Source organism: Sus scrofa, chromosome 14 (assembly GCF_054392235.1).
Source record: "Sus scrofa isolate SSC_HxYL_T2T_F1_AM1 chromosome 14, Sscrofa_HxYL_maternal_Yorkshire_Landrace_v2.0, whole genome shotgun sequence".
Lineage (NCBI taxonomy): Eukaryota > Metazoa > Chordata > Mammalia > Artiodactyla > Suidae > Sus > Sus scrofa.
The window spans coordinates 122,576,066-122,600,046 of record NC_139396.1 but is presented as its reverse complement, the minus strand read 5'-3'; the positions used below and the strand labels follow the sequence as shown (position 1 = coordinate 122,600,046).

The 23,981-nt window shown below is 36.1% G+C and overlaps 1 protein-coding gene across 23 annotated transcripts in view; it reads left to right on the top strand.

Annotated features, from left to right (window-relative positions):
- Positions 1-23,981, top strand: part of RNLS (renalase, FAD dependent amine oxidase) — a 417,533-nt gene that overhangs the window by 204,133 nt on the left and 189,419 nt on the right. For all 23 annotated transcript variants that reach the window (XR_014827657.1, XR_014827656.1, XR_014827654.1 and 20 more), the window contains exon 5: positions 9,348-9,521. Coding sequence is in view for 7 of the 23 variants with exons in the window: in XM_005671259.4 (XP_005671316.2) it covers positions 9,348-9,521 (174 nt within the window). In the remaining 16 variants the exon portion in view is untranslated. The remainder of the gene's footprint in view (positions 1-9,347; positions 9,522-23,981) is intronic.

Here is a 23,981-nt window from a genome sequence, read left to right as displayed (position 1 = left end):
TTGCAGATTTCAGGTCCTTGCAATAATTGCTTTCTGATATCTGAAACTATAAAAGTTTTGAATTAGAATGTTAATTCTCTGAGCCATTGCCTCAGTATAAATTAACTCTAGTCATAAATATAAAAATATATATCTGTATAAAAATGTGAGGTGACATGTAATAAAGTTTTTATTATTATGAATTTTAGAATGACTATATTGCTCATGAATGGCATGGCCATAAAGTAATTAAATGGATAGGCTGGAAAGAGTGGCTATAAAATATGTATGATATTCTGTGACATTTGGTATAAGAGTACACACAATGCTTTATTTCTATATTCTTTCTCATCTGAAACTCAGCACTTTTTTTATAACAAGAATGATGGCATAATAGTCTAAAAATTTAGAATGCATGGAAATAAAGCAAGCATTTTCCAACCTTATTATTGTGGTTTCCAGACTTAACTGTATATGTTCTGCAAAGAAAACAGGAAAAGCCAACTACATTTCTATTCTAAAATCCAAAAAAAAGGGCTCCCAAGGATAAAATTGATAATAACTAGGGTAAATTTATTTTATGTCTCAGTCCAAAATCTATCATAGGGTCTGCTAAGTATTTCGTTAAGAGGTATTTTATGGCTGGCATAGTGCTGGATGCATACTGGACTTCCAGTAAACAATATTTGAGCTAAATAATCCCACATTCTTTTAGAAAACAGTTTCTACATTAAAAAATGTTTATTTTTCTAATCACATGGTTACAACTAGTTGCTATAGAAATAATTGACTGGATCATTTTAGTTTCACAGGACCTCCATCCAGATAAAGAGAAGAGTGGGTAGCAAGTTTGTATAACAGCAGAGACTTCACGTGATTGGGAGAAAGTCAGAGGGTTTATGAAGAGCCAACTACAGCCACATCTGTATAGCAAAATACCTTTTTTTTTTTTTTTTTTTTCCCCAAAGGCCACTGGGATAGAATGGCAAGAAAGCAGAAACAGAGACCAGAGAGAAAACTTTTTTTTGTCCTTGACAGATTGTTCTTTATGATTAGAGAGATGGGGAGACAGCAGGGATTAGAAATCCCTCCTGGATCGCTGGGGAGAAGGAAGGGAACTTGATTCAAAACTGGGGCTGGTTACAGCACTAACAATTTGGGCCTTCAAGTATTGCAAAGACATTTTAGCATGAGATCTCCCCCCAGATCTTATATTGTTTATTTTTATCTTTACCAGAAACAAAATAAAGTCATGATCAACTAAGTATTAGATTTTTAGAAACCTTAGTGTCTTTATGTCTCAGGGTCTTACGGAAATTTTTAGCCAAAGTAATAAATACTGTTTATGACTTCTTTAGAGGTACATAATATTCCAACATATTAATACCCTTCCACAATTTAATTTTTAAAAAATTATTACCTGAAATGGTTTTAGCATATTTAATATGCCTTACTTTTTTCTTTTCATTTTTGGGTGCCCTGTGGCATATGGGGCTCAGATTGCAGTTGAGACCTAAGCCACAGCTGCAGCCGTGCCAGATCCTTAACCCACTGTTCCAGGCCGGGGATTGAACTGTGCCCCAGCGCTCCCAAGACACTGCCAATCCCATTATACCACAGCAGGAACTCCAATACCCCTTACCTTTCAAAGAAAAGTTTTGGGTTTTTTTACCCTCTAATCTGAAAAATGAAGTATATCCAGTATGTATATTTTACCTGCCAGAAATCTTTGATTTAGTATTATCCCCATATGCTTGAAACTTAGGATGTTGCCTCTAAAGGCTTTTAAAACTTTTTCTAAAATATGTTATATATATGGACACCTCTAAAGACTTTTAAATTCAAGAACTGTAGTGTTGAGTTTTTGCCATACATTTATTATGTGCCAGGTATTATGCTAAGTACTTAATATTATCTCATTTAATTTTCTTAACAATCCTTTAAGGCTAGCACTGTTATTATTCTTATTTTATAGGAAAACAGACACTTAGGGGTATTAAGCAATTTGATCAAGGTCACAAAGATTCTGTGTCAGAGTCAGAATTCAAATCCCAATTTTTCTGATTCCAGAGATACCTCTCAGGATGAAAGAAATATTTCCCCAAGGAAATCTCACATCGATATAACTGCTAAAGTCTGTGCCCAATAAACTCTAGATTTACTGCTTGCCAAAACTATTTTTGAAACTGTGCTTCCAGGCATGATGACTTCTATACCTATAGAGTCCACGTGAACATTCAGTTTATTCCAGGTGAAGTGAAATGAGACTGGTTCTGTGGTGCTTTTACACTAAAGGAGTGACTCATGAATGGTAAAAGCTCAGATTCTGTTCGGACCTGCTAGGAGAACTATTTACAGGAATGGGTCTTTCAGCACTATTTCTACAGCTACTTTGAGTAAAGAGAAACCAGCTATTCTGACTAAAATATGATTGTCTCCATGTACCCAAAGAACTAGAAGTCTAGTATTAGGAGTTGAATTTGTGCATAAAACTTCTTGACATCCTCGGAATTCAATGTAAAAGATAAAGGCAATAATAAGTAAATCAAGAGTTGCTGGTGTCCCCTGATGCAGAGCTTAAATTGTTATAATACAATTGACTTCCTAACTTCAGTTGTCCCTGCGCTGAAATTCTTTATATATGATAGCAAATTCCAGAGTTCCAGAGTGCTTTCCTAGAAGAAGCTAGTAAAAAATATAGTTAAATATTGTTTCAGTCAGGGTCCCAGCAAAAAATAGATGGTATATTTTAAAGGATTCCACCTGAAAGAATTCAATAAATGGACATTTGCAGAACAATGTAAGGCAATCAGCAAAAGATATTATGACAGTAAGAGCAGGAAGCCTTTACTACCCTAGGTCTAAATAGATGAGGAAGAAAACTAGGTATCCAGCACCCCAAGAGAGGTGGAACCATGGAAGAAGAGCTTCCTGAAAGAAACTTTAATGTAGAGGAGCTCAGCATTGCTAGCACCTGGCAAAGCAGGACGGAGCAGAAGGAACCAATATTCCAGCCTCTGAGTCCTTCTCCTGCCTCTTCCTCTCATTGGCCCAAACCATCCAGAATCAGAGCTCACAGGGATTCAGCCAAGGAGAGGGCAGTCACCCCAAGCACAGAGCAAACAAAGAAGGGCAGGGGTAGATGTGAGGGAGTAAGAATAACTAGCAGAAGTCAAGTTTTGGTCTCTAAGTGTTTAAACAGGGAAGAAAGGAGGGAAGAAAGAATTGAGAGAGAGAGAAGGAGGGAGGGAAGAAGGGAAGGCGGGAGGGAGGAAGGAAGGAATAAAGGGAGGAAGGGGGAGGAAAGAAAGAGAAAGAAAAACCAATAGATTATCTAAATAGATACTATCATATACAATACTAAAAATTAAACAGAACATAGGAAAAATTTTATAACATACAATAAATGGGGATCTGTTATATGTCATTCATTAATAAAAAATCAACCTAATAATATGAAGAATTTAACAGACCAATTAGCAAAACAATAAGAAAAGATGGTTTCCGAAAGAGACAAAGTAGATATGTGAAGAATGTTTAGTCTCATCAAATAGTTATGGAAACTTACGTTAAAACCAGGGTGAAATCCATTTTTCCTATTAAGTTAACAAGAAAAAAAGGTAATACCTAATACTGGCAAAGATACAGTGAATTTGATCTTTCCATAAACTGTTAGTAGAAGTGTAAATTGGTACATCTTTCTGATAATTCAGTAATTCCACTTGCATCATTCTATGTTAAAGAAATAATTAGAAATTTAGATAAAGATCTATGCACAAAGATGTATAACAGATTTAATTAAAGTGGACAAAAAGGAAACAAATGTCCAACACTAATGAAATAGTTAAATTCAAATTACATCATATCCATTAAATCAGACTGTATGGGGGCATTAAATTATTTTATAGTGAGATTTTTTTTGCAATGCATAAGCAAATATGCAGTATACAAAATTATTTGTACAATATGATCACAGCCACGTTTAAAGGCAAAAGTTAGTAAAATACTAAAGAAAAAATGTCAAAATGTTGATGACTTTGGATAATTAGAATATGGTGGTTATTTTCCCTTTTGCCTGTTTATACCTATGTGTACTTTCCAAATATTCTAAAATGAGGATGTGTTCATCAATGTTTATAGGATGTCTATATTTCATTAATCATTGGTCTTGGACGTGGACACACAAAGCTCATAAGGCACAGTCTTTGCCTCAAGTTGCTTTTAATGCAGTGTCTTATTTTCATCTGTAACTTTTAAAATTATAGAACAGCAAAGCTGTTTACTAACCAGGATAGGTGAGGAGAAGAAGCGTCCCATCTATTCCTCATTTGATGTCTTTCCCTCACACCACATTTTTCAAGCCAACAGGAATTCTGAGTGCTTTATCTTCAGAATATGTCCAAATCCTATGAAAGGTAAACCAATAAAGCTTTCAGAAAAAATAAATAAGAGAATATCTTCAAGTAGGCAGAGTTCTTAAATTGGACACAAAAGGGGTAATTATAAATGAGAAAAAGAGGTAAAATGTGTTAAATTATAATTAAAATTCTTTTCATCAAACCATACTATTAAGAGAGTAAAAAGCCAGGCCACTGAGTAGAAGAAAGCTTTTATAATTCATATATAAGACTCATATCCAGAATATATAAAGAGCTCCTATGTAGCAATAAGAAAAAAAGGCAGACAACCGAGAAGAAAAATGAATAAAGTTTTGAACAAGCAATCACAAAAGGATATCCAAATAAACACAGAAAAAAGCTTCCAAATATTAGTCATCATGGAATACAAAACCACAATATGATGTCATTACATCCCAAATTAAAAATGCAGACTGTAGCAAATGTGGATGAAGATGTGGAACAACTAAACTCTCATACACCCTTGGTGAGAGTACAAATTTGGTTCAGTCACAGTCACTTTAGAAAACTATTTGGCAGTAGCTACCAAAGCTGAACATAAGGGAGCCCCATGATCCAGGAATTCCTGTACTGATATATACTCAGGAGAAGCACAGATATAAGTTTTCACATTACATTTGTAGTCACCAAACTTGCAAATAATCCAAATGTCCATCAACAGAATGAATAAAGTGTATTATATACATATAAGCAATACTATCCAACAAGGAGAATTAAGTACAACTACATGTAACAACACTTATAAATATCACAAGCATGATACTAAGCGAAAGAAACCAGACACAAAGAGTACATACTGCATCATTCTGCTTCCGTGGCATTCAGAACAGCTCAACTAACCTATGGTGTTAGAATTCAGGATTACTGATTTCCCTTGGCAAGGAGTGCCTGTAAAGGAGGAAGAAGGTAGCTCCTAGGGTTCTGGTAATGATCTGTTTTTTTATCTGGCTGCTGATTATGCTGGTGCATTCACCTTATAAAAATTCAGGGGATACTTTTCTGTAGGTATATTAAAACTCAATTTAAAATTATTTTATATATATGTATGTATTTGTATGTGGCATACATACACATACATGCAACACATATTTATAAAATATATATAATGTAAATGTACTATACACACACATATACACACATACATAGAGATATGTATATTACATCCAAAATAGTAACCACTTGTGACCTTTTCAAATGTTACTGTCAAAAATATTTTGACATTTTTTCTTTAGTATTTTCCTTTAGTATAGATTTGCAGTCTAAGACTACTACAATAGCTGCCCAAATTCTTCTCATGCATCCCTTCAGTCTTCAGCTGTAGCCAGATGACAATTTTTAAAAACAAAACCCAGGTCATATCTGTCATTGGCTCAAAACCAATAGCACTTTCCCATATCAATCAGAATAAAGCACTCAGAGGAGACATATATTTCTGACAGCCTTTTTACAATAACCTCACTATCCAGACCTGTCATTTTTATCCCTTTACTTTGTTTTATTTTTCTTTATAGTTCTTATCACCAACTGGCATACCATTTATTTGGTTACTTATTTATAATTTCTCTCTCTGCCACTAGTATGTAAGCTACCCGGGAGCAGGCATTTTTATCTTTCTGTATTATATCCCTAATATCTAGAACAATAGGTATCTGGCATCATAAAATTTGCAATGAATAAATGAATGGGGTCCCCACCACACTATATAGAAAATAAGCAAAATATGTATGTCTAGCCCTTTTTAATACGTTAGGAGAGTAAAAGAATAAAATTACATTAGGAAACAAAAAAACGAAACTATTTGAAGTTATTCAGAAGTACAGTTCAAATCTTCTGTTTGTCTTTCTCCTTCCCCTCTTCATCTTTCTCTCTCTGTTCTTCCCCTCCCCCATACCCACACTCACACACATGTATGCATACACAGCCAAAAGCACAAGGAGAATGGGAAAAAGCCAGTTCTCCTAAATGGCAAACATATGAATGCAAACTACCCCATTTAACACAATTGAGAGCCATTCACTCACATCAGATGGCCATAAAATATATTCTGTATTATATATACATGTGTGTTTAAGTGTGTATATAATTACAGAGATTATGTACTCCTAGTGGTTCAGAATTAAATGAGAATGACATCCAGGCAAAGATTCCTTATTTTTGGAGTTCCTGTCATGGTACAGCAGAAACGAATCCGACTAGAAACTATGAGGTTGCGGGTTCAATCCCTGGCCTTGCTCAGTGGGTTAAGGATCTGGCACTGCCATGAGATGCAGTGTAGGTGTGGTGTAGGTTGTAGACGTGGCTCGGATCTGGCATTGCTGTGGCTGTGGCATAGGCTGGCAGCTGTAGCTCTGATTAGACCCCTAGCCTGGGAATCTCCATATGCCATGGGTATGGCCCTAAAAAAGTAAAAAAAATTAATTAATTAATTAAAAAAAAATAGATTCCTTATTTTGGAATTAGGCATTTTTATATGAGCCTGTTTTGTGGATACATGGTCCTTTTGAATACATGACAGTGAAGAACTTATTACTTTTCTTGCCCAAATATATATTGAGGATAGAAGGCTGCTCCCTCCAGTATCTTGCTTTAAAATCTTTTTCAAACAACATAAGACCATTTTGTTAGGTCCTGCCACAATCAAAAACTTTCTAGCCCCTGAAGACAAATTTTTTGGTAAGTGAATATGTTCAGAAATTGAGATTGCTTCAGTCAAAAGTCTCATCTCCCTGTTCTCAGAATGAATTGTGGAGCCCCTGGAGCAGGCAAGGGTGTGTAAGATTAATCTCTGTTTCTATATAGGTATCAATTACTTTTTCAAAGGGCTACCTAGTGGGATTGGCAGCTCGTCTAAAAATTGGCTAAGTGTGCAAATATATGTGGCGGGGAGAAAAAGTTCCCATTTTTGTCATCAACCTAGTTGACCCCTCAGTTTTGGTTAAAAAAAAATACACACACACACACACACACACATATTTTATATTCATATATTTTTAAAAGAGTTTTAGGCCCTTTCAGTGCTAAATAGCTGACTTCACAATTTTGTTGGTTTATTTTTTAATTGAAAAAGTAGGAAACTTAGTGATAAGCCCCAAAGTACACAATATGTGCTCAACTGCTAGTATTAATCCCTTTTACCTCCTCCACTTCAGAAAGCAGTAAGCATGATATCAGACCCCTTAACTCTAAAAGCAGATTGAATAATAAAATGAAGCCCAGGGTACATTGAATGTAACCAGGGCAGGGTTGGTGGTTCACTTGTTCATCAAGTAGTTAATTCTTACAATAAGACAGAAAATGATGGTTAAAGGGAATAATGGCTTTAACTTCTAAGTGCAAAATAACCATTCATGTCAGAGGAGAAAGCAATACTAAAGGTCATTTTCAAGTTCAGACTTACAAATTAAGAGGGGAAAGTATGGAGTAATGACGACATGTGCGTAACTCTAATGCTGGAATTCCAGCTTCATCTTGACCACTCAACTTGGAAGCTGTGTAACCTCTTCCAAGATTAAGTAAGGGCAAGTTACTTAACCACTCTGAATCTCAGCTTCACAGAGATGTTAAATTAGGATGATAAAAACACCCATTTTGTAGGGATTTTGTGAAGATTAAATGAGGTCTTAGTTCTAAAAATGTTCTGTAGCCAAGAATATGCTGTGATAATGTATAGGATTGTTACTGTGTTTAAATAATTTATTGAGGACCCTTCTTGCCTCCTCTCTTCCTCTGGAAGTCAGTTCTCTAAGGTTTAGCTAGAGGTAACTCTTGCCCTTGAAGTCTGCCAATCCCTACTGTTTTAGATTAGAATATTTTTCATCAATTAAATGAGAATTTTTCATGTGCTCCATTGCTAAACCAACCTACCTAATTCTTCAGAATAGAACTATGGCCATCTCTGAATTCCAAATTATTAATATGCTACATATGTGAACAAGCAGCTCCCCAAGACCCTTGAGGGTAGAAAGTTTGGAAAAGAGATTAAAAAGTGAAGGAAAACCTTTCCTTCTGCAGCCCAGGATGGCATATTGTCCCATTTTCCTAAATATTTTTCACTCTATAATAGAAAATGTGACTACTTAATGAACACCTATCATATGCCAAGCAAAGAGCTATGCATTATTCATGCAATCCTCACAACAGACTTAAAGCATCCTATACTATTATTGCCACTTACAGACAAGAGAACTATAACTAGAATAAGTCACCTACCTTGTAAGTGGTAGAGTTGGGATTTGAACCCAAACCTGCCTAATTCCTTTCCCAGTCTTTTTCCATGTGTTGATTATTTACATCCTACATTTTGACTAACTTTGTATGTCTTACTTTCGCTTTTCTATCCCTTAAAACTCTCATCCTTTTTATTTCTATGAGTCAGGTAGAGGACTATAACAAAGATAAGGTATGGTCCCTGTGCTTAAGGAACTATGATAATCCACTGACAGAAAGATAGCAGGAAAACAAATAACTACGTGGCATGGAAGAAATTAAAAGTTTCTTAAGAGATGGAGCACTAGTCTCCTCGCCTGCAATATGGGAATAATACTCTGTACAGTGGTTGTCAGGATAGCGTGAAATGCTATGTTAAGTTTTTGGCAAAGACCCTGACCCATAGGAAGTGCTTAGTGTATGAATCTGTAATGTTACCAGATAGTCCCAGGATAATACTAGGGTACAAAACTAGGAAAGCAACTTGGCATCTGATTTTGAGAGCCTTGAGTGCCGGTCTAGAGTTTGGACCTCCAACTTGATAAAAACAAGTGTGCCAAGGTCAATCATCATTCTGCAAAGAAATTAGATCTGATACTATTTTACATTACCTTTCAAATTCATTGTAAGTGAGGTGGAGCTGGTAGAAACAGTTGGAACTGGTTTAAAGGAGTTTCATATTTGATGTACTAAAAGGAAAGATGATATTTTCAAGTCTGATGCCCTGTCTTTTTTCTTCCACAGTAATTAGTGAATGCCAAAGGCAGCAACTGGAGTCTGTGAGCTACTCCTCTCGCTACGCACTGGGCCTCTTTTATGAAGCTGGCACGAAGATTGATGTCCCTTGGGCTGGGCAGTACATCACTAGTAATCCCTGCATTCGCTTCATCTGCATTGATAATAAGAAACGCAATATAGGTCAGTACCCCCATTATTTCCCTTAAATACAGTAACCGTGGTGGGTGTATATCATGAAAAATGCTGTTTAATTGAGTGTTGCCATTCTGAACAGAGCAAGCATTTAACTTCAAGCCACAGGGGATAAAATTTAATGTCACATTTGGCCAATAATAAAATACACAGTGAAACCAGCGAAGTTTTTCAGAAAATCATTCACCACATGGTTTGTATTACTGAGTTTATGAAAATAGTGTCAGAAGGTTTAAGATTTCAAAATGGCCCAAGTTCTATTGCCTTAATATGAATCCATCTATATGCAAATTTATCTCTCATCATTTGTTCTTTGGTGGGTTTTTTCTTTTTTTTGTTTGGTTTTATTTTTTAAATTTGATGAGCACTTTTCTTTCCAGTTCCCAGGCTAGAAATAAAAAGTGAATTTTACTATGTTGTGAAAATCCTTCACTTCAGTATAATTTTATTTATTTAATTTTCATCTGAAAGACTACATAAAATTACTTTGTGTACAATGTAACTAAAACAATAGGTAAAATGTTCCACAAGAGTTTTACTAGAATGGGATAAAAAAACTACACTCCACCCTTTTTGTTGAAGATAGTTATTAAGATTAGATTTGAATTGCAAGAATAAACATAACTGATTTATTTCAGGCATAAAGGTGAAAGTATATTCCTATTCGTAGGATTAAGGTGATCTGTGAGACATTGCTTTTTGTGGAATAAACTATAATGATCTAAAATGACTAAATTCTTGAAAGAAATCGTCATTTTAATTTGTTATGGTGTTTTATGGTGCAGTGATGGTTTCATCAAGCCATTAGTTAGAAGTCTTGCCTGATAAAATCACCAACTAATGTCTCTTGGCTTGCCAGAACTTCATAATGATAGAACTGGGCTGGAGTATGGTTTTTATATCAGAGCACATGATCTTAGAAAAATGTTTCTTTTATAACTTAAAACTCCCTGAGGGCTGGACTGTTTATATTAACATGATACCACATATATGTACAATCAGAAGTTCATGAAATGCCCTGTAACAGCAATGGACTAACCACTTTTAACTCTACAACTGCTTTGCTCTGAGAAAAGGAAAATAGCCCTTGATCATCTCATGTTATATGTCATGAATTAGACATTATCCTTCATAAGATATGATATCTGTTAGGGTGTATTTAATAACACATAACAGAAAAACTAATTTAATTTGTTTAAACAACATAAGGACATTTGTTATATTATCTGCTTTGGACTAAACTCTATCCCCCCAAATCCATGTGTTGAGCCTTCAACCCCTAATATGATTATATTTGGAGATAGGGCTTTTAGGAGGTAGTTGCAGTTAAATGAGGTCATAAGGGTAGAATCCTAACATAATATGATCAGTGGCCTTATAAAATGAGAGAGAGAGAGAGAGAGCTCTGTTTTTGTACACACACCAAAGAAAGGCCAGGGAAGGATAGTGAGAAAGTGAAAAGTCAGAGTGTCTGCAAGCCAAGGAGAGTCCTCATGAGAAACCAAATCAGCTGGGCCCTGGATCTTTGACTTCCCAGCCTCTGGAACTGAGAAAAATAAATTTCTCTTTCTAAGCCATCCATTCTATAGCATTTTGTTATGGCAGTCCAAGCTGGCTGATACATTTTCTGAAAGAAAGAAGCTAGAGAGATTTCAGGATTGATGGATTCAAGAACTGAGCAATATCTTCAGGATCTAGGATTTATCCTTCTCTGTTCTCTTCCACTTTCAGTGTTGACATTCTCAGAGGACTAGTAGCAAGATAGCAATAGCCGTTAGAGCCACGTCCAGACCCAACTACATACTTAATTAAAAAAAAAAAAAAAAAAAAAAAAAAGACTATTGCTGTTTCTATCCCTTTCTAAGAATCAAGGAAGTATTTCCATAAACCTCTTAACTGGCTATCTTATATTTGATAGGTCAGAATTGGGTTACTTGACCAGTCTGAAGCCAGTCATTGGCAAGTGGGATTGGACTCAAGACAAATCAAGATTATAGCCCTAAACAAACCAAGATCTTCTCCTGGAACTGGCATTAGAATCATCTTCGTTTTAGTCATATGAGGTGTAGATACCTGAATAAAACAGAGGTTAGGAAGAAAGAAGGACTAGTGGATGCTGGGTTAGCAACAAATAGTGTCCATTATCAACAAGTATATTCACATCTTAATGTTGGAGATAAAGTTCTAAAGTTGGAATATAAAGAGAAGAATCATGTATATTCAGAATCATCTTTGAAACTCCCTTTAAGCTACATGAAATTTCAGAGAGTGACATAAAGTTCGTAAATTCAGTACAGCCATTGTGCCAACATTCAGTAGATTTCAGTTTCTTAGGGTGAGTCCAGATGAAATAGTTGGTTTGCATTTATAGGACAGAGTGATATTTTCTGCTGTGAAAGGTACACAGAAAAGAAAGGAATAGCAGTCATATTTCCTAACAGATTAAATCACTGTATAAATGTAGGGGGATAGTGGGTAAAAACACCCACACTACAATGCAGTAGCAATTTGTAAAATCAGAATTATGCACACTTGAAAAAAGGCAACATAAAACTATTAATAAAACTCACAAGATTGGAAGCAAATAATATAAAATCAAAAAAAATTATATTAGCAGCCACACAATTTTTTTTTTTTTTTTGTCTTTTCTAGGAGCCGCATGTGCGGCACATGGAGGTTTCCAGGCTAGGGGTCTAATCGGAACTGTAGCCGCCAGCCTACACCACAACCACAGCAACACGGGATCCAAGCCACGTCTGTGACCTACACCACAGCTCACGGCAACGCCTGATCCTTAACCCACTGAGCAAGGCCAGGGATCGAACCCTCAAACTCATGGTTCCTAGTCGAATTCGTTAACCGCTGAGCCATGACGGGAACTCCAGCAGCCATACAATTTTAAAGCTGGAGGGCCTGGTGAATTGGGAAGCATGTTTTCGATATAGCCCATGGTGGTGCCACGTCAGACACCAAAAAAATATCTTCCCTCCTTTAGCAGTTTTATGAAAACTTTGCTTTGGATTATGAAAGTTGTAAATTATCAGATGCCCCCGGTAATGGCTGTCCCTAACAAAAATCTAACTGCCTTGCATTTAAACTATTTTTGTCTCACATCTGGGTCCAGGTTCCTAAGAATGTGTACTTGAATGAACATAATGTAGATGTCTATATAATGTAATCTCACTGTATTTTATTAATATTGACATTTAAGTAGGCCAGTAAAAATTATCTCTTTATGTTATTAACACTACTCAACTCAATCCTTTATTTGGAGTGTTTGATTGAATCAGTAATTAATGCTGTAAATACATACACTCAACCAATAAAGGAGAGCACTTGTATTCTGTCAAGGTAGGGCAGCAACAAGATGGACTGAGGGGAGCAGGGTTGAGTCCACAAAATAAAGTCTGTTGTCAAATCTTGAAGAGAGCCAGAGGATAAAGGGTTAGTAGCCCAAACTAGACAAAGGTCAAGGAGTAATCATTTATCAAATGTCAAGAGTAGACAGTATACAAAAAAAAAAAAAAAAAAAAAAAAAAAAGCCACAACAAGGACGAAGTTCTCCCTAAGCAGAGGGGCTAAATTCCAAGACTTACTAGACCCAACTTCAATACCAGTGTTTATGGATATGACCCAGTATACTTAGGTTTTTGTTTCTCAGATGTGTTCAATGGAACACCAGTTCCTGATATGCTCTTTGGGAAGGGTATTTGTCACCAAATAACTTTGCAAAATGCTACTGATTCTACCTATTTTAGAGAATCACAAGGCCTATTATCCTACTAAAAGACATTCCTATAGAAAAGACACGTTCTCACTGTTTAAATCTAGAATTTCCCAAATGTACTTGACCATGGAATATTTTCTTTGGACACGAGGCCTATTACTATCCCACAGAAACCATTCCCCAGGGTACATTTGAGAAAGCCTGACTTTGTGTCACCATTTGTGCTCATGCCTGGGCAGGAATTATAAGCCAGATGAGGAGGATGAGGAAGTCTAGTCGAGATATTTTTAAAGGTGGAAGACTTATTGCACTTGAACTCAAAACTTGGTGGGGTTATAACTGGACGCAATTTAGGTTGAAATAAGGTCATGTTAATTATCAATTACTGTGGATAATTTTAAATTATTAATAATATCATTGTGGGAAGAATTTGAAATTTATGTTTTTCATTATTTAAAGTTTTATTCAAGTATAGTGGATTTACAATGTTGTGATAATTTCTGCTATAAAACAGAGTGATTCAGTTGTACACATACATAATCTATTCTTTTTTCAGATTCTTTTCCCATATAGGTTAGCGTAGAATATTGGGTAGTATTCCTGGACTGTACAGCAGGTCCCTGTTGACCAGCCATTCCATATACAGTAGTGTACACATGCCAATCCCAAACCCCCATCAATCCAGTCACCTTGTGTTCACTTAAGGGAGTTCATTATTATTCCAGTTAAGCAGATAGTAATACAATTGACAATACAGAATGGTCTGCTTTAGGATTTGAAACATTGTGGAATGATCCGTTCTTAAACTTGCAGAAAATGCAATCCAGCTAGAAAATACTTTATAAGTAGAACAAAAAAGAAGAAGAAGAAAGAAAAAGGGAAAAGGTGGAAGAAGGAAAAGAAAAGAACTATGATGACGAAAAATTGTCAGGTTCCCAGTTCAGGTTTTCGTTTTAAAATATCAACTCCAGAAACAGAGCTCTCAGATAAAATAGTAATCATCTTAAAATAACAAGCAGTGATCAGTTACAAAATTCATAGTATTGTGTCTTTTGTATTACAGATATAGTCATTTGTAATTCAATTATGTAACTGGCACTATCCCTATAAATCTGTTAAGCCAATTTAATAAAAATAGTCAAATACTAATTACAAATATCCATCTCTCTACTACAGTGATACCACAGAATATCACATGAGATACTGAGATGCTCTCTCAGGGAGGAAAAAGTATATATATATATATATGTGTGTGTGTATACATGTATATGTTCGTGTGTGTGTCATGTATAAATGTACTTACATAAAATATATGTGTACATGTATATAGGTACACATGTATACATAAAAATAAATATTCATATATTGTCATTTAAAGTAATATGCACACATTATGAAAGACTAATGTTATTTCACATGATATTTGCCACTTCTAGAAATAAAAATGAGTTTTCTTTAGAAAATGAAACAATGCAGCCCATTTTGTAAGGAGAACATTTACACATAAATAAAAACGAACATCCCTTTCAGTCTCTGGTTTCCCTATCAAGTAATCCTCAATGGGAAAGATTTACCTCCATGATAACACTTGTCCTCCGACTTGCAAAGCAAGTTAACTCAGTATGAAAATCAATGCCAGAGACAGAGGGAAAGTGGAAAAGCAGCTAAATATATAACATCAAAAAAACCCTTAAAATATCCTATGGAGAATGTTACTGGGAAAATATATGTATCTTATGGGAGGTTTTTTCAGGAAGATGGAATTCACAAATATTTGATTTATATGTTTTCTATTTTCAATTTATTCAATCAAATAATTATTTACAAATATGTATTGGATGCCTCTGTGTGCCAGGCACTGTGCTAAGAATGAGGATCCCACAGCCCCAACCTCATAAAACATAATATTTTATGAAGTCCACTCACATGAGAAATTCTGAAGGAAATAGACACATGAGGCTTTATAGGACTGGTAGACCTTATAGGACTTGGAATCAAGGAAGAGTCCTCACAAATATAAATGGATGAATTGATATATATGTATAGAGAGTATCAACTCATATCTATGATTAAAAAATGGGGAGAGTCCTGTTGTGCCATGATGATACTATGAGCTTTTATTTATTTTTTAATTGAAGTATAGTTTATTTACAATATTATGTTAGTTTCAGGTGTACAGCAAAGCGATTCTGTTATACATGTATATTTTTCAGATTTTTTTCCACTATAGGTTATTATAAGATATTGAATATATTTCCTTGTGCTATACAGTAGGTCCTCGTTGGTTATCTGTTTTATGTATAGTAGTGTGTACCTCTTAATCTCAGACTCCTGGTTTATCTCTCCCTCCCCTACCAATTTCTCTTTGGTAACCAAAGTTTGTTTTCTGTGACTGTGAGTCTGTTTATGTTTTGTAAAAAAATTCATTTGCATTGGATTCCACATATAAGTGATATATAATTTTTATCTTTTTCTGTCTGACTTATTTCACTTGCTATGGTATGCTCTAGGTCCATCCATGTTGCTACAAATGGCGATATTTCACTTTTTAGAATTCCATTGCATATGTACCACATCTTTTTTATCCATTCCTCAGTCAATAGACATTTAGGTTGCTTCCATGTCTTGGCTATAGTAAATTGTGTGCTGCTATGAACATCAGAGTGCATGTGTCTTTTCAAATTAGTTTTTGTCTTTTCTGGATATATGCCCTGGAGCGGGATTGCTGGATCACATAGTAGCTCTATTTTTAGTTTTTTTAAGAAACCTCCATACTATTCTCCACATCGGCTGTACCAATTTACATTCCCACCAACAGTGTATGAAGGGTTCCCTTTTCTCCATGCCCTAGCCAGCATTTGTTATTTGTAACTTTTTTTTTTTTTTTTTTGGCCCCAACGAAGGTATATGGAAATTCTTGAGCCAGGGATCAAATCTGAGCCACAGCTGCGACCTTCACTGCAGCCATGGCAATGCTGGACCCTTTTAACCCACTGTGCCTCAGTGGAAATTCCCTGTAAACTTTTTGGTGATGGCCATTATGATTGGTGTGAAGTGATACCTCATTTTAGTTTAATTAGCATTTCTCTAATAATTAGTGATGAGAATCTTTTCATGTGCTTTTTGGCTATGTATATGTTTCCTTTGGAGAAATGTCTATTTACGTCCTCTGCCAATTTTTTGATTGGTTATTTTTTTAATATTGAGTTGTATGCACTGATTGTATATTTGGGAAATTAACACCTTGTTGATTGCATTGTGTTTTGTTTTTTTGTTTTTTTCTTTTTAAGGTCATACCTGCGGCATATGGAAGTTCCCAGGCTAGGGGTCGAATCGGAGCTGCAGCTTCCAACCTATGCCACAGCCACAACAATATGGATTCCAAGCTGCATCTGCAGCCTGCGCAGCAGTTTGCAGCAACACCGGACTCTTAACCCACTGAGCGAGACCAGGGATGGAACCCACATCTTTACAGACACTATATTGGGTTCTTAACCTGCTGAGCCAAGGTTGCATTGTTTAAAATATTTTCTGCCATTCCATAGGTTGCCTTTGTGTTTTGTTGATGGTTTCTTTGCTGTGCAAAAACTTTTAAGTTTGATTAGATCCCATTGTTTATTTTTGCTTTTATTTCTTTTTTTTTTTTTGTCTTTTTTTTTTTTTTTGCTATTTCTTGGGCCGCTCCCACAGCATATGGAGGTTCCCAGGCTAGGGGTCCAATCGGGGCCGTAGCCACCGGCCTACGCCAGAGCCACAGCAACGCAGGATCTGAGCCGCGTCTGCAACCTACACCACAGCTCACGGCAACGCCGGATCGTTAACCCACTGAGCAAGGGCAGGGACCGAACCCACAACCTCATGGTTCCTAGTCGGATTCGTTAACCACTGTGCCACCACGGGAACTCCCTGCTTTTATTTCTTTTGCCTTCAGAGACTGATCTAAGAAAATACTGCTAAAATTTGTGTCAAAGAATATTTTGCTTATGTTCTCTTCTAGAAATTTTATGGTGTCTTATCTTATATTTTGGTCTGTAAACCATTTGGGTTTTATTTTGTATTTGGTGTGAAGAGGTGTTTTAATTTCACTGATATACATGAGGCTGTTCAGCTTGCCTAGAACCACTTGCTGAAGAGACTGTCTTTTCTCCATTGTATATTCTTGCCTCTTTTTGCCAAAGACTAGTTGACTGTAGGTGTATAGGTTTATTTCTAGGCTCTCTATTCTGTTCCATTGATCCATATGTCTGGTTTTTTTTGTGCCAATACTGGATTGTGCTATATGGATTATTATAGCTTTGTAGTGCTATCTTAAGTCTGGGAGTGTTATGCCTCCAGCTTTGTTCTTTTTCCTCAGGATTGCTTTGGCAATTCTGGGACAATAGCATAAGCTTTTAAAAGGACACTTAAGACCTAAGACCTTGTCAATGTGAACCCAGTAATCTTTGTTAGGTGAGGAAATGAAAATGGGGGATTATGGAACATTTAAATCCATGAAAAAAATCAGAAACTTTAGTATAGCTTATTATTTAACTTTCCCCTGGCACTGCTAAAAAATGTAATAAATACAAAGTCATGAAATGTCCAAGAAGCAGTGAGCAAAAGGTGAAAAAAAGTCTGGAGTCTACAGCATTCAATATTCCACCTTTATGTTCTGCCTTCCCTGCCCTCTGAGAGGGGTGCTTTCACTTGTGGTATTGGCCTAAATGTTTGGTTGTCAGGCTGAGATTTACAAAAGACCTCAGGCTGGCCAGGAGATAGTCCAGAACACAAGATTCAGATGTGTCGGTGACCAGAGTACAGTTTGGATCCACTATTAAGAGGAGAAGAGGGGAATGAGAATCAGATGACTGTTTATGGTGAATAAATGCATGGGTCTGAAATTTACAGTTCGTAGGTGAGAGCAACAGGAAAACTGACAGAGGCTATCATCACTGCTGCCATCTTAGAAAGGAAACAACAAAGGAAAACCCTCATTGGCTTTGTGAGAAGGTGAGGAAAACTAGAGCACATCAAAGAGGGAAAAAATCAGCAGGGATACACAGGTGGAAATTGCCACAGTCCCTCTGACCTCTCCACTAACAAAAGGCAAATCACTTGCTATGTAGCTATCATCTAATGAAGGCACTGCTGTATTAAATATAATGGCATCTAATTTTTGCTGTTTATAAACACAGTCCCTTTAAGGGATGGCTTCTCTGTCTGCCCGCCACCTGGGAGAGGTTAGATGACAGTTTGGGAGTAGGAACAAGGAAAGTAAAATTGTTTTGCCATTTTGAGGGGGAAAAAAAATAGACACCCTGAGACAATGGGAAGGGTAAGGAGCAGAGAAAAAGGAAGAAGGAAAAAGAAAACTACTTGGTGAGAGGCTCTGGCTTGACTTGAGAGATTGCTCTGTAGGTGTGTAACTTATTTGCTGTACAATTTGCTTTGTGACCCACCTCACACAACTACCTACCATTTCAACATAGTTCCAGATTGAACAATTGCTTTAAATTGGTAAGTGCTTTTTACTGGGGAGTGGTTTTTTAAATCAACATAGTCTAGGCACTTTTTTGGAATATCTAGGATGAAATTAGTTAAGAACTTCATTCTTCAGGCTAGTTACTATGCAGAAATTGGGGCCCACTGTCTGTATGGCAAATCTAACATCTTTTTGAGAACCTTAGTTTGAATCAAGACAGAACTCCTCATTCTTTTGACTTCAAATAAAGCAAACTCAGCTTACTGTTTCCATAATACCTGCAACCACGTCAATCTGTTGAAAGGCTTAGAAATTGGGAAAAGGCTCTCTCTGTGGGATGAAACTGTTTCAAAGGATCCTGAAGTTAAGCCTTTACTGTAGCCTGAAGTGAAGCTGTCCATACTGTGGGTTGTGAGCCAGGGCTCAAAATGATGTGCTCTGCTCTACTTCCCAGACAAGGGCCTGGTTTTCATCATTCTGGAGGCATCTCAAAACCTTTGCAAGTTGAGAACAGTCTTGTAAAACTGCGTAACTCTCAGACAGCTTGTGAGCCTCAGGTCCTGGGAGACAGTAAAGACTTGTTGAACTGGATGAGAGCTTGACAAGCCTTCATTCTGGCCCATTTTTATCTGGAACCACAACAACACTATTTCAAAGAAATGGAAACTTTCCTTTGCCTAGAGCTCCCTCAGAAAAGATTTCACCATTTTTCTCACTGTCAAGAATTTCTCCTCAGATCAATCTAAATGTCTCATGGGCTAAGAATTGATATGCCCTGTTTGCAGAGCCTGCTGCACTCTCTAGAATCAGAAACTCTCTCCTTTAGCAAGAACACATGCTGCTATCTATCATACATGCTGTCCATCAGTTGATCCCTCTTATCTTCATCAAGATTGAAAATAAGAGATAGATACTATGCTGTAGGACACCACAGAAGTATGTATTTAGGGCTCAGTAAATATTTGCTGAGCCAAATGTCCTTTATATAGCTCTGAGATGTCCTTCTCTGGTCCCAAAATAACCTTGGAAACTAAACACTGGTCACCCACTTAGCAGGCAAGGAAAAGTAATGGATAGTCAGCAAATTATTCTTCCCTAAGAAAATCTAGGTATGTATGACCACTGCCCTTTAAATCACAGAGAATGAATGAATTCTCTAATTGCCCAATCTGGAAGCCATTGAAAAGCATATGTAAATTCTTGACATTTAGAATGATCAGAAGCCTCTTTTGGAGACTCTGTATCATGCCTATAACATTGGGAATACTTAACTACCTCGTGTCAGAGGTATGTCCAATAAGACCTAGAAGTTTTATCAAGCTCTTTTCCCAAAGAGGTCCAGGTATTCTTGGTAACAATTTTACTGTGATCTCTAGGGAATATACATCTGCTTTGAATGATGCTCTGTAACACAGACCTTGATTTCCTCCAAGGTTACACTTCAAAGGATCCCATTCTTCTTGTTGTGAAAGTTATTTTTTTAAATAGTTGGTTAAAGAACAACTGTGCTCCAGCTGAGATATTTAACTTAGAAAATATGTGATAAGCTCTGCCAATGTGCTGTTTCTCTTCTATGGTTTAGCAGTTATCTCTTTTTTATATCACAAAGGCATTAAAATATCTTGCATGGGAACGTTGCCACAAATGATGAGTCCATAGTAACCCAAACTTGGTGAATGGTGAATTCCTTATTGTATAAATTCATGATTTGGGAATTCCCACTGTGGCTCAGCATTAACAAATCCGACTAGTATCCATGAGGACTCAGGCCTTGCTCAGTGGGTTAAAGATCCAGCATTTCCATGAGCTGTGGTGTGGGTCATAGATGTGGCTTTGGCCTTATTTTGCTGTGGCTGTGTCATAGGCCAGCAGCTATAGCTCCAATGCAACCTTTCTGGCCTGGGAACTTCCATTTGCTATGGGTGTGGCCCTAAAAAGACAAATAAATAAATAAATAAATTCATGATTTAGTTTTTATTATTATGCATAGTCAAAAATAGCCAGTACTGTCCAGCATAGTTCCATGGACTTTGCAATCACACAGGCCTAGTTTCAAATTATAGCTCTATATTTAGAATCGGGTTGAATGTATTATATCACTGTCTTTCTAATTAAAAATGTTGAATACCAGCATTTTCATGTGATTCAACCTAATAGCTCTGTGACCATGAGTAAGTTTCTCAGTCTCTCTGAGCTTCACTTATCTGTACTGTAAGGTTAATAATGTCTCCCAGAAATGTTATAAGGTTTGAATGGGATAGTATATCCAAAACTTCTAGTACCATGTCTGGCACACCAGAGACACATATTAAATGCTGTCCTTATAGTTGTTGTCACATAAATTATTTTGTGGTTTCAGTCTATCAGTTATATAAACTTTTTTTCATTTTAAGGAGAAAAGGGAAGAAAAATGTCAATAGTGCAAGTTTAGTTAAATTATTTTTTTGTTAAAAATAATAACACACATTAGGGTAGTTAAACAATATCTTATTTCCTAAACATGTTGTTAAACTGGGAGAACATTCAGTTAAATGTAGTTCTTTCTTTTAATGGAATCTCAAATCACCTTTTGAATAATTCTCCAAAAATTTACACTCCAGCATATCCGAGAAGAGACAGATATTATGAAGTAAGTCATCAGCAACTCAAAAGGTTGAGACTAATTCAAGAGCAGGTTTCGAAGTCTGACTGTAGAATCTCACCACAGGAAATCGCTCCATCTTATTTCATAAATACTTTATATCAGTTAGCATTTTTAACTCTGTCCAGAATTACCAATCCATCATCTACCCAGATGTGACATTACTGAGTCAATTTAGCCTAAAGAGTCCTTTGGTTTATTACCAGAGACTTTCTTGATATTAAGTGAGCTGAAAATGCTTTGATATACGCTTTAAGATCCTATGTGAGCCCTGCTATTTTTAATGATTATTGCCCCTACAGACTTCATATATGTGCTCATTTAGATAATGAGAAGAATCTGCATGTTCTGTACAGGACGTTGAATTCCCTGCATAATATGAATGAATATTAAACATCAGAATCTGTAAAGAATCTATTGAAATTCCATTAATATTTATAACTGATCTTTGGGACTAGGGGAATTCTTCAATATAAAATGTTCCAAATTCATGTTTGGAAGAATGAAGTATCCTTGAATTTAAAATATAGTTTTCCTCACTGAAATAGATTTCTATTATACATATACCTAGTGAATTCTTTGTTGTTGATATTCTATATCCTTACATTATTTAATAGAGTTAGGAAAGGCATTTTAAAACCTTCAGCTCAGTTGAACCTAATCCACACTTTTTTATTAAAAATAAAATGCCTGTTTATTCCCTTTCCCACTATCTATAGTCATAATATTGGTTTCTCAGGAGTAGCCAACAATACCATAAAGGTTATAGTCCCTTTTATTTAAGAACTTTGGCCAAAATAACTTAGATTCAATTTCTTTTTCTGTCAAAATATAACAGGAAGAATAATTTCACTGGATCTTATTAGTAAAGGAGATAAGAATGTCCACAGTAAACCAGTAAATTTCCTCTATGAAAAGGGCCAGAAATGTTTTGACACAATCATAAATAAAAACTTCATCTGATTAGTCTCAGTCTTTCAAATTCAACATTTTATAATGTCAAGGCAAAACCTTGTCTTTAATATGCCAAATGAACTAGAGCAAAGTATTCGGTCAAATGCTCCAGCCCAAAGATATATTTCATCTGTTCATGGTATCCTCTTGAACAGTTACAAATCTAAAGCTGAACTCAATTACGCAACTATAGTGATAAAGTAATACCCTCAGAGCAAACCAGTATGTTGGCTCAGAGGGAAAAACCTTAACCAATTCAGGAAAAGAGTCCAATCATAATACCATTTAATACACAAAACTTCACATAGGGCATGATGCTGAGTAGGCCAGAATAATGATGTATTATAAAGGATGGCCGCTTATTGCTGGTAAGTAGTGGGAAAGTGGAGCATTTTAGTTGACTGTCATCATAAGAAAACCAGGGCTTTCTTACGCAGTGCAGAAGAGCTCCAGCGAGGTCTGGAACACCAAGTGCGAGTTAGGACAAATCTCCTGCTCTAGGGACCTGGGTAGACCCAATTAAAGGACTATTGAAACTCTTCCATTTTTCCATTTGGCAGTGCCAATAAAAGCTGCAACAGCCTGAAAATCTCCTTGTGTCTCAGGATAAATAGATGTTTTCATAAAACTTGGGAGGTCTTAACCAAAAAAAAAAAAAAAAAAACAAAAAAAAACTTCTCCCAAACAGATCCTGAAATATATGCAGTCCCACTAAATGTGGTCCCAGGCTTTAAATGGGCAGAATCTATGGAATATTTTTTAAAGAATTAATGCAAGGAACAAAGAGGAAAGATTATTCCAGCCTTGGAAAGCAAGTAGAATTCAGAATATGATTGTCAAAGTTATTTTGCTCCTTAAAACACACACACACACACACATATTACAATCAAACTTATATGAAGCACTGGCTCTTTTTTCTCATTTTTTAAAATGAAGTATAGTTGATTTACAGTGTTTCTAGTATATACCAAAGTGATTCAGTTGTATCTATCTATCTGTATATATGTATATATAATTCTGTTTCAGATTCTTTTTCATTATAAATGAAAGTTATAAGACATTGAATATAATTCCCTGTCCTATACAGTAGGTCCTTGTTGTTTATCTGTTGTATACATAGTTGTTTGTATCTGCTAATCCCAAATTACTAATTTATCCCTCTCATCTCCTTCCCCTTTTGGTAACCAAAAATTTGTTTTTGAAGTATGTGAGTCCGTTTCTGTTTTGTAAATAAGTTCATTTGAATCATTTTTAAGATTCCACATATAAGTGATATGTGTTGTCTTTGTCTGTCTGACTTACTTCACTTGGTATGATAATCTCCATGATTATCAGCCTTCAAAATTCAGAACCTGTTCCTCCTCCAGCCTTCTCTGCTTATGAAAATGGAGCCACCAATCTCCTAGCTCCTTAAGCCCCAAATCACGAATCATCCTTGCTTTTTGCCTTCTCTTTCACCCCATATCCAGTCTGGAACCAAATCATACTAATCTTACCTTCAAAGTAGACATTGAACTCACTTCTCTTGTCACTACTGTCACTGTCTGGGCACCATCTAATTTTAACTGGTCTCTCCATACTTGTCCCTTTCCAGTTCACTCATCACAGAACTAGAATGATCTTCAAACATATTGTTTATGCCACACACTTTCCCATGTGGAGCCA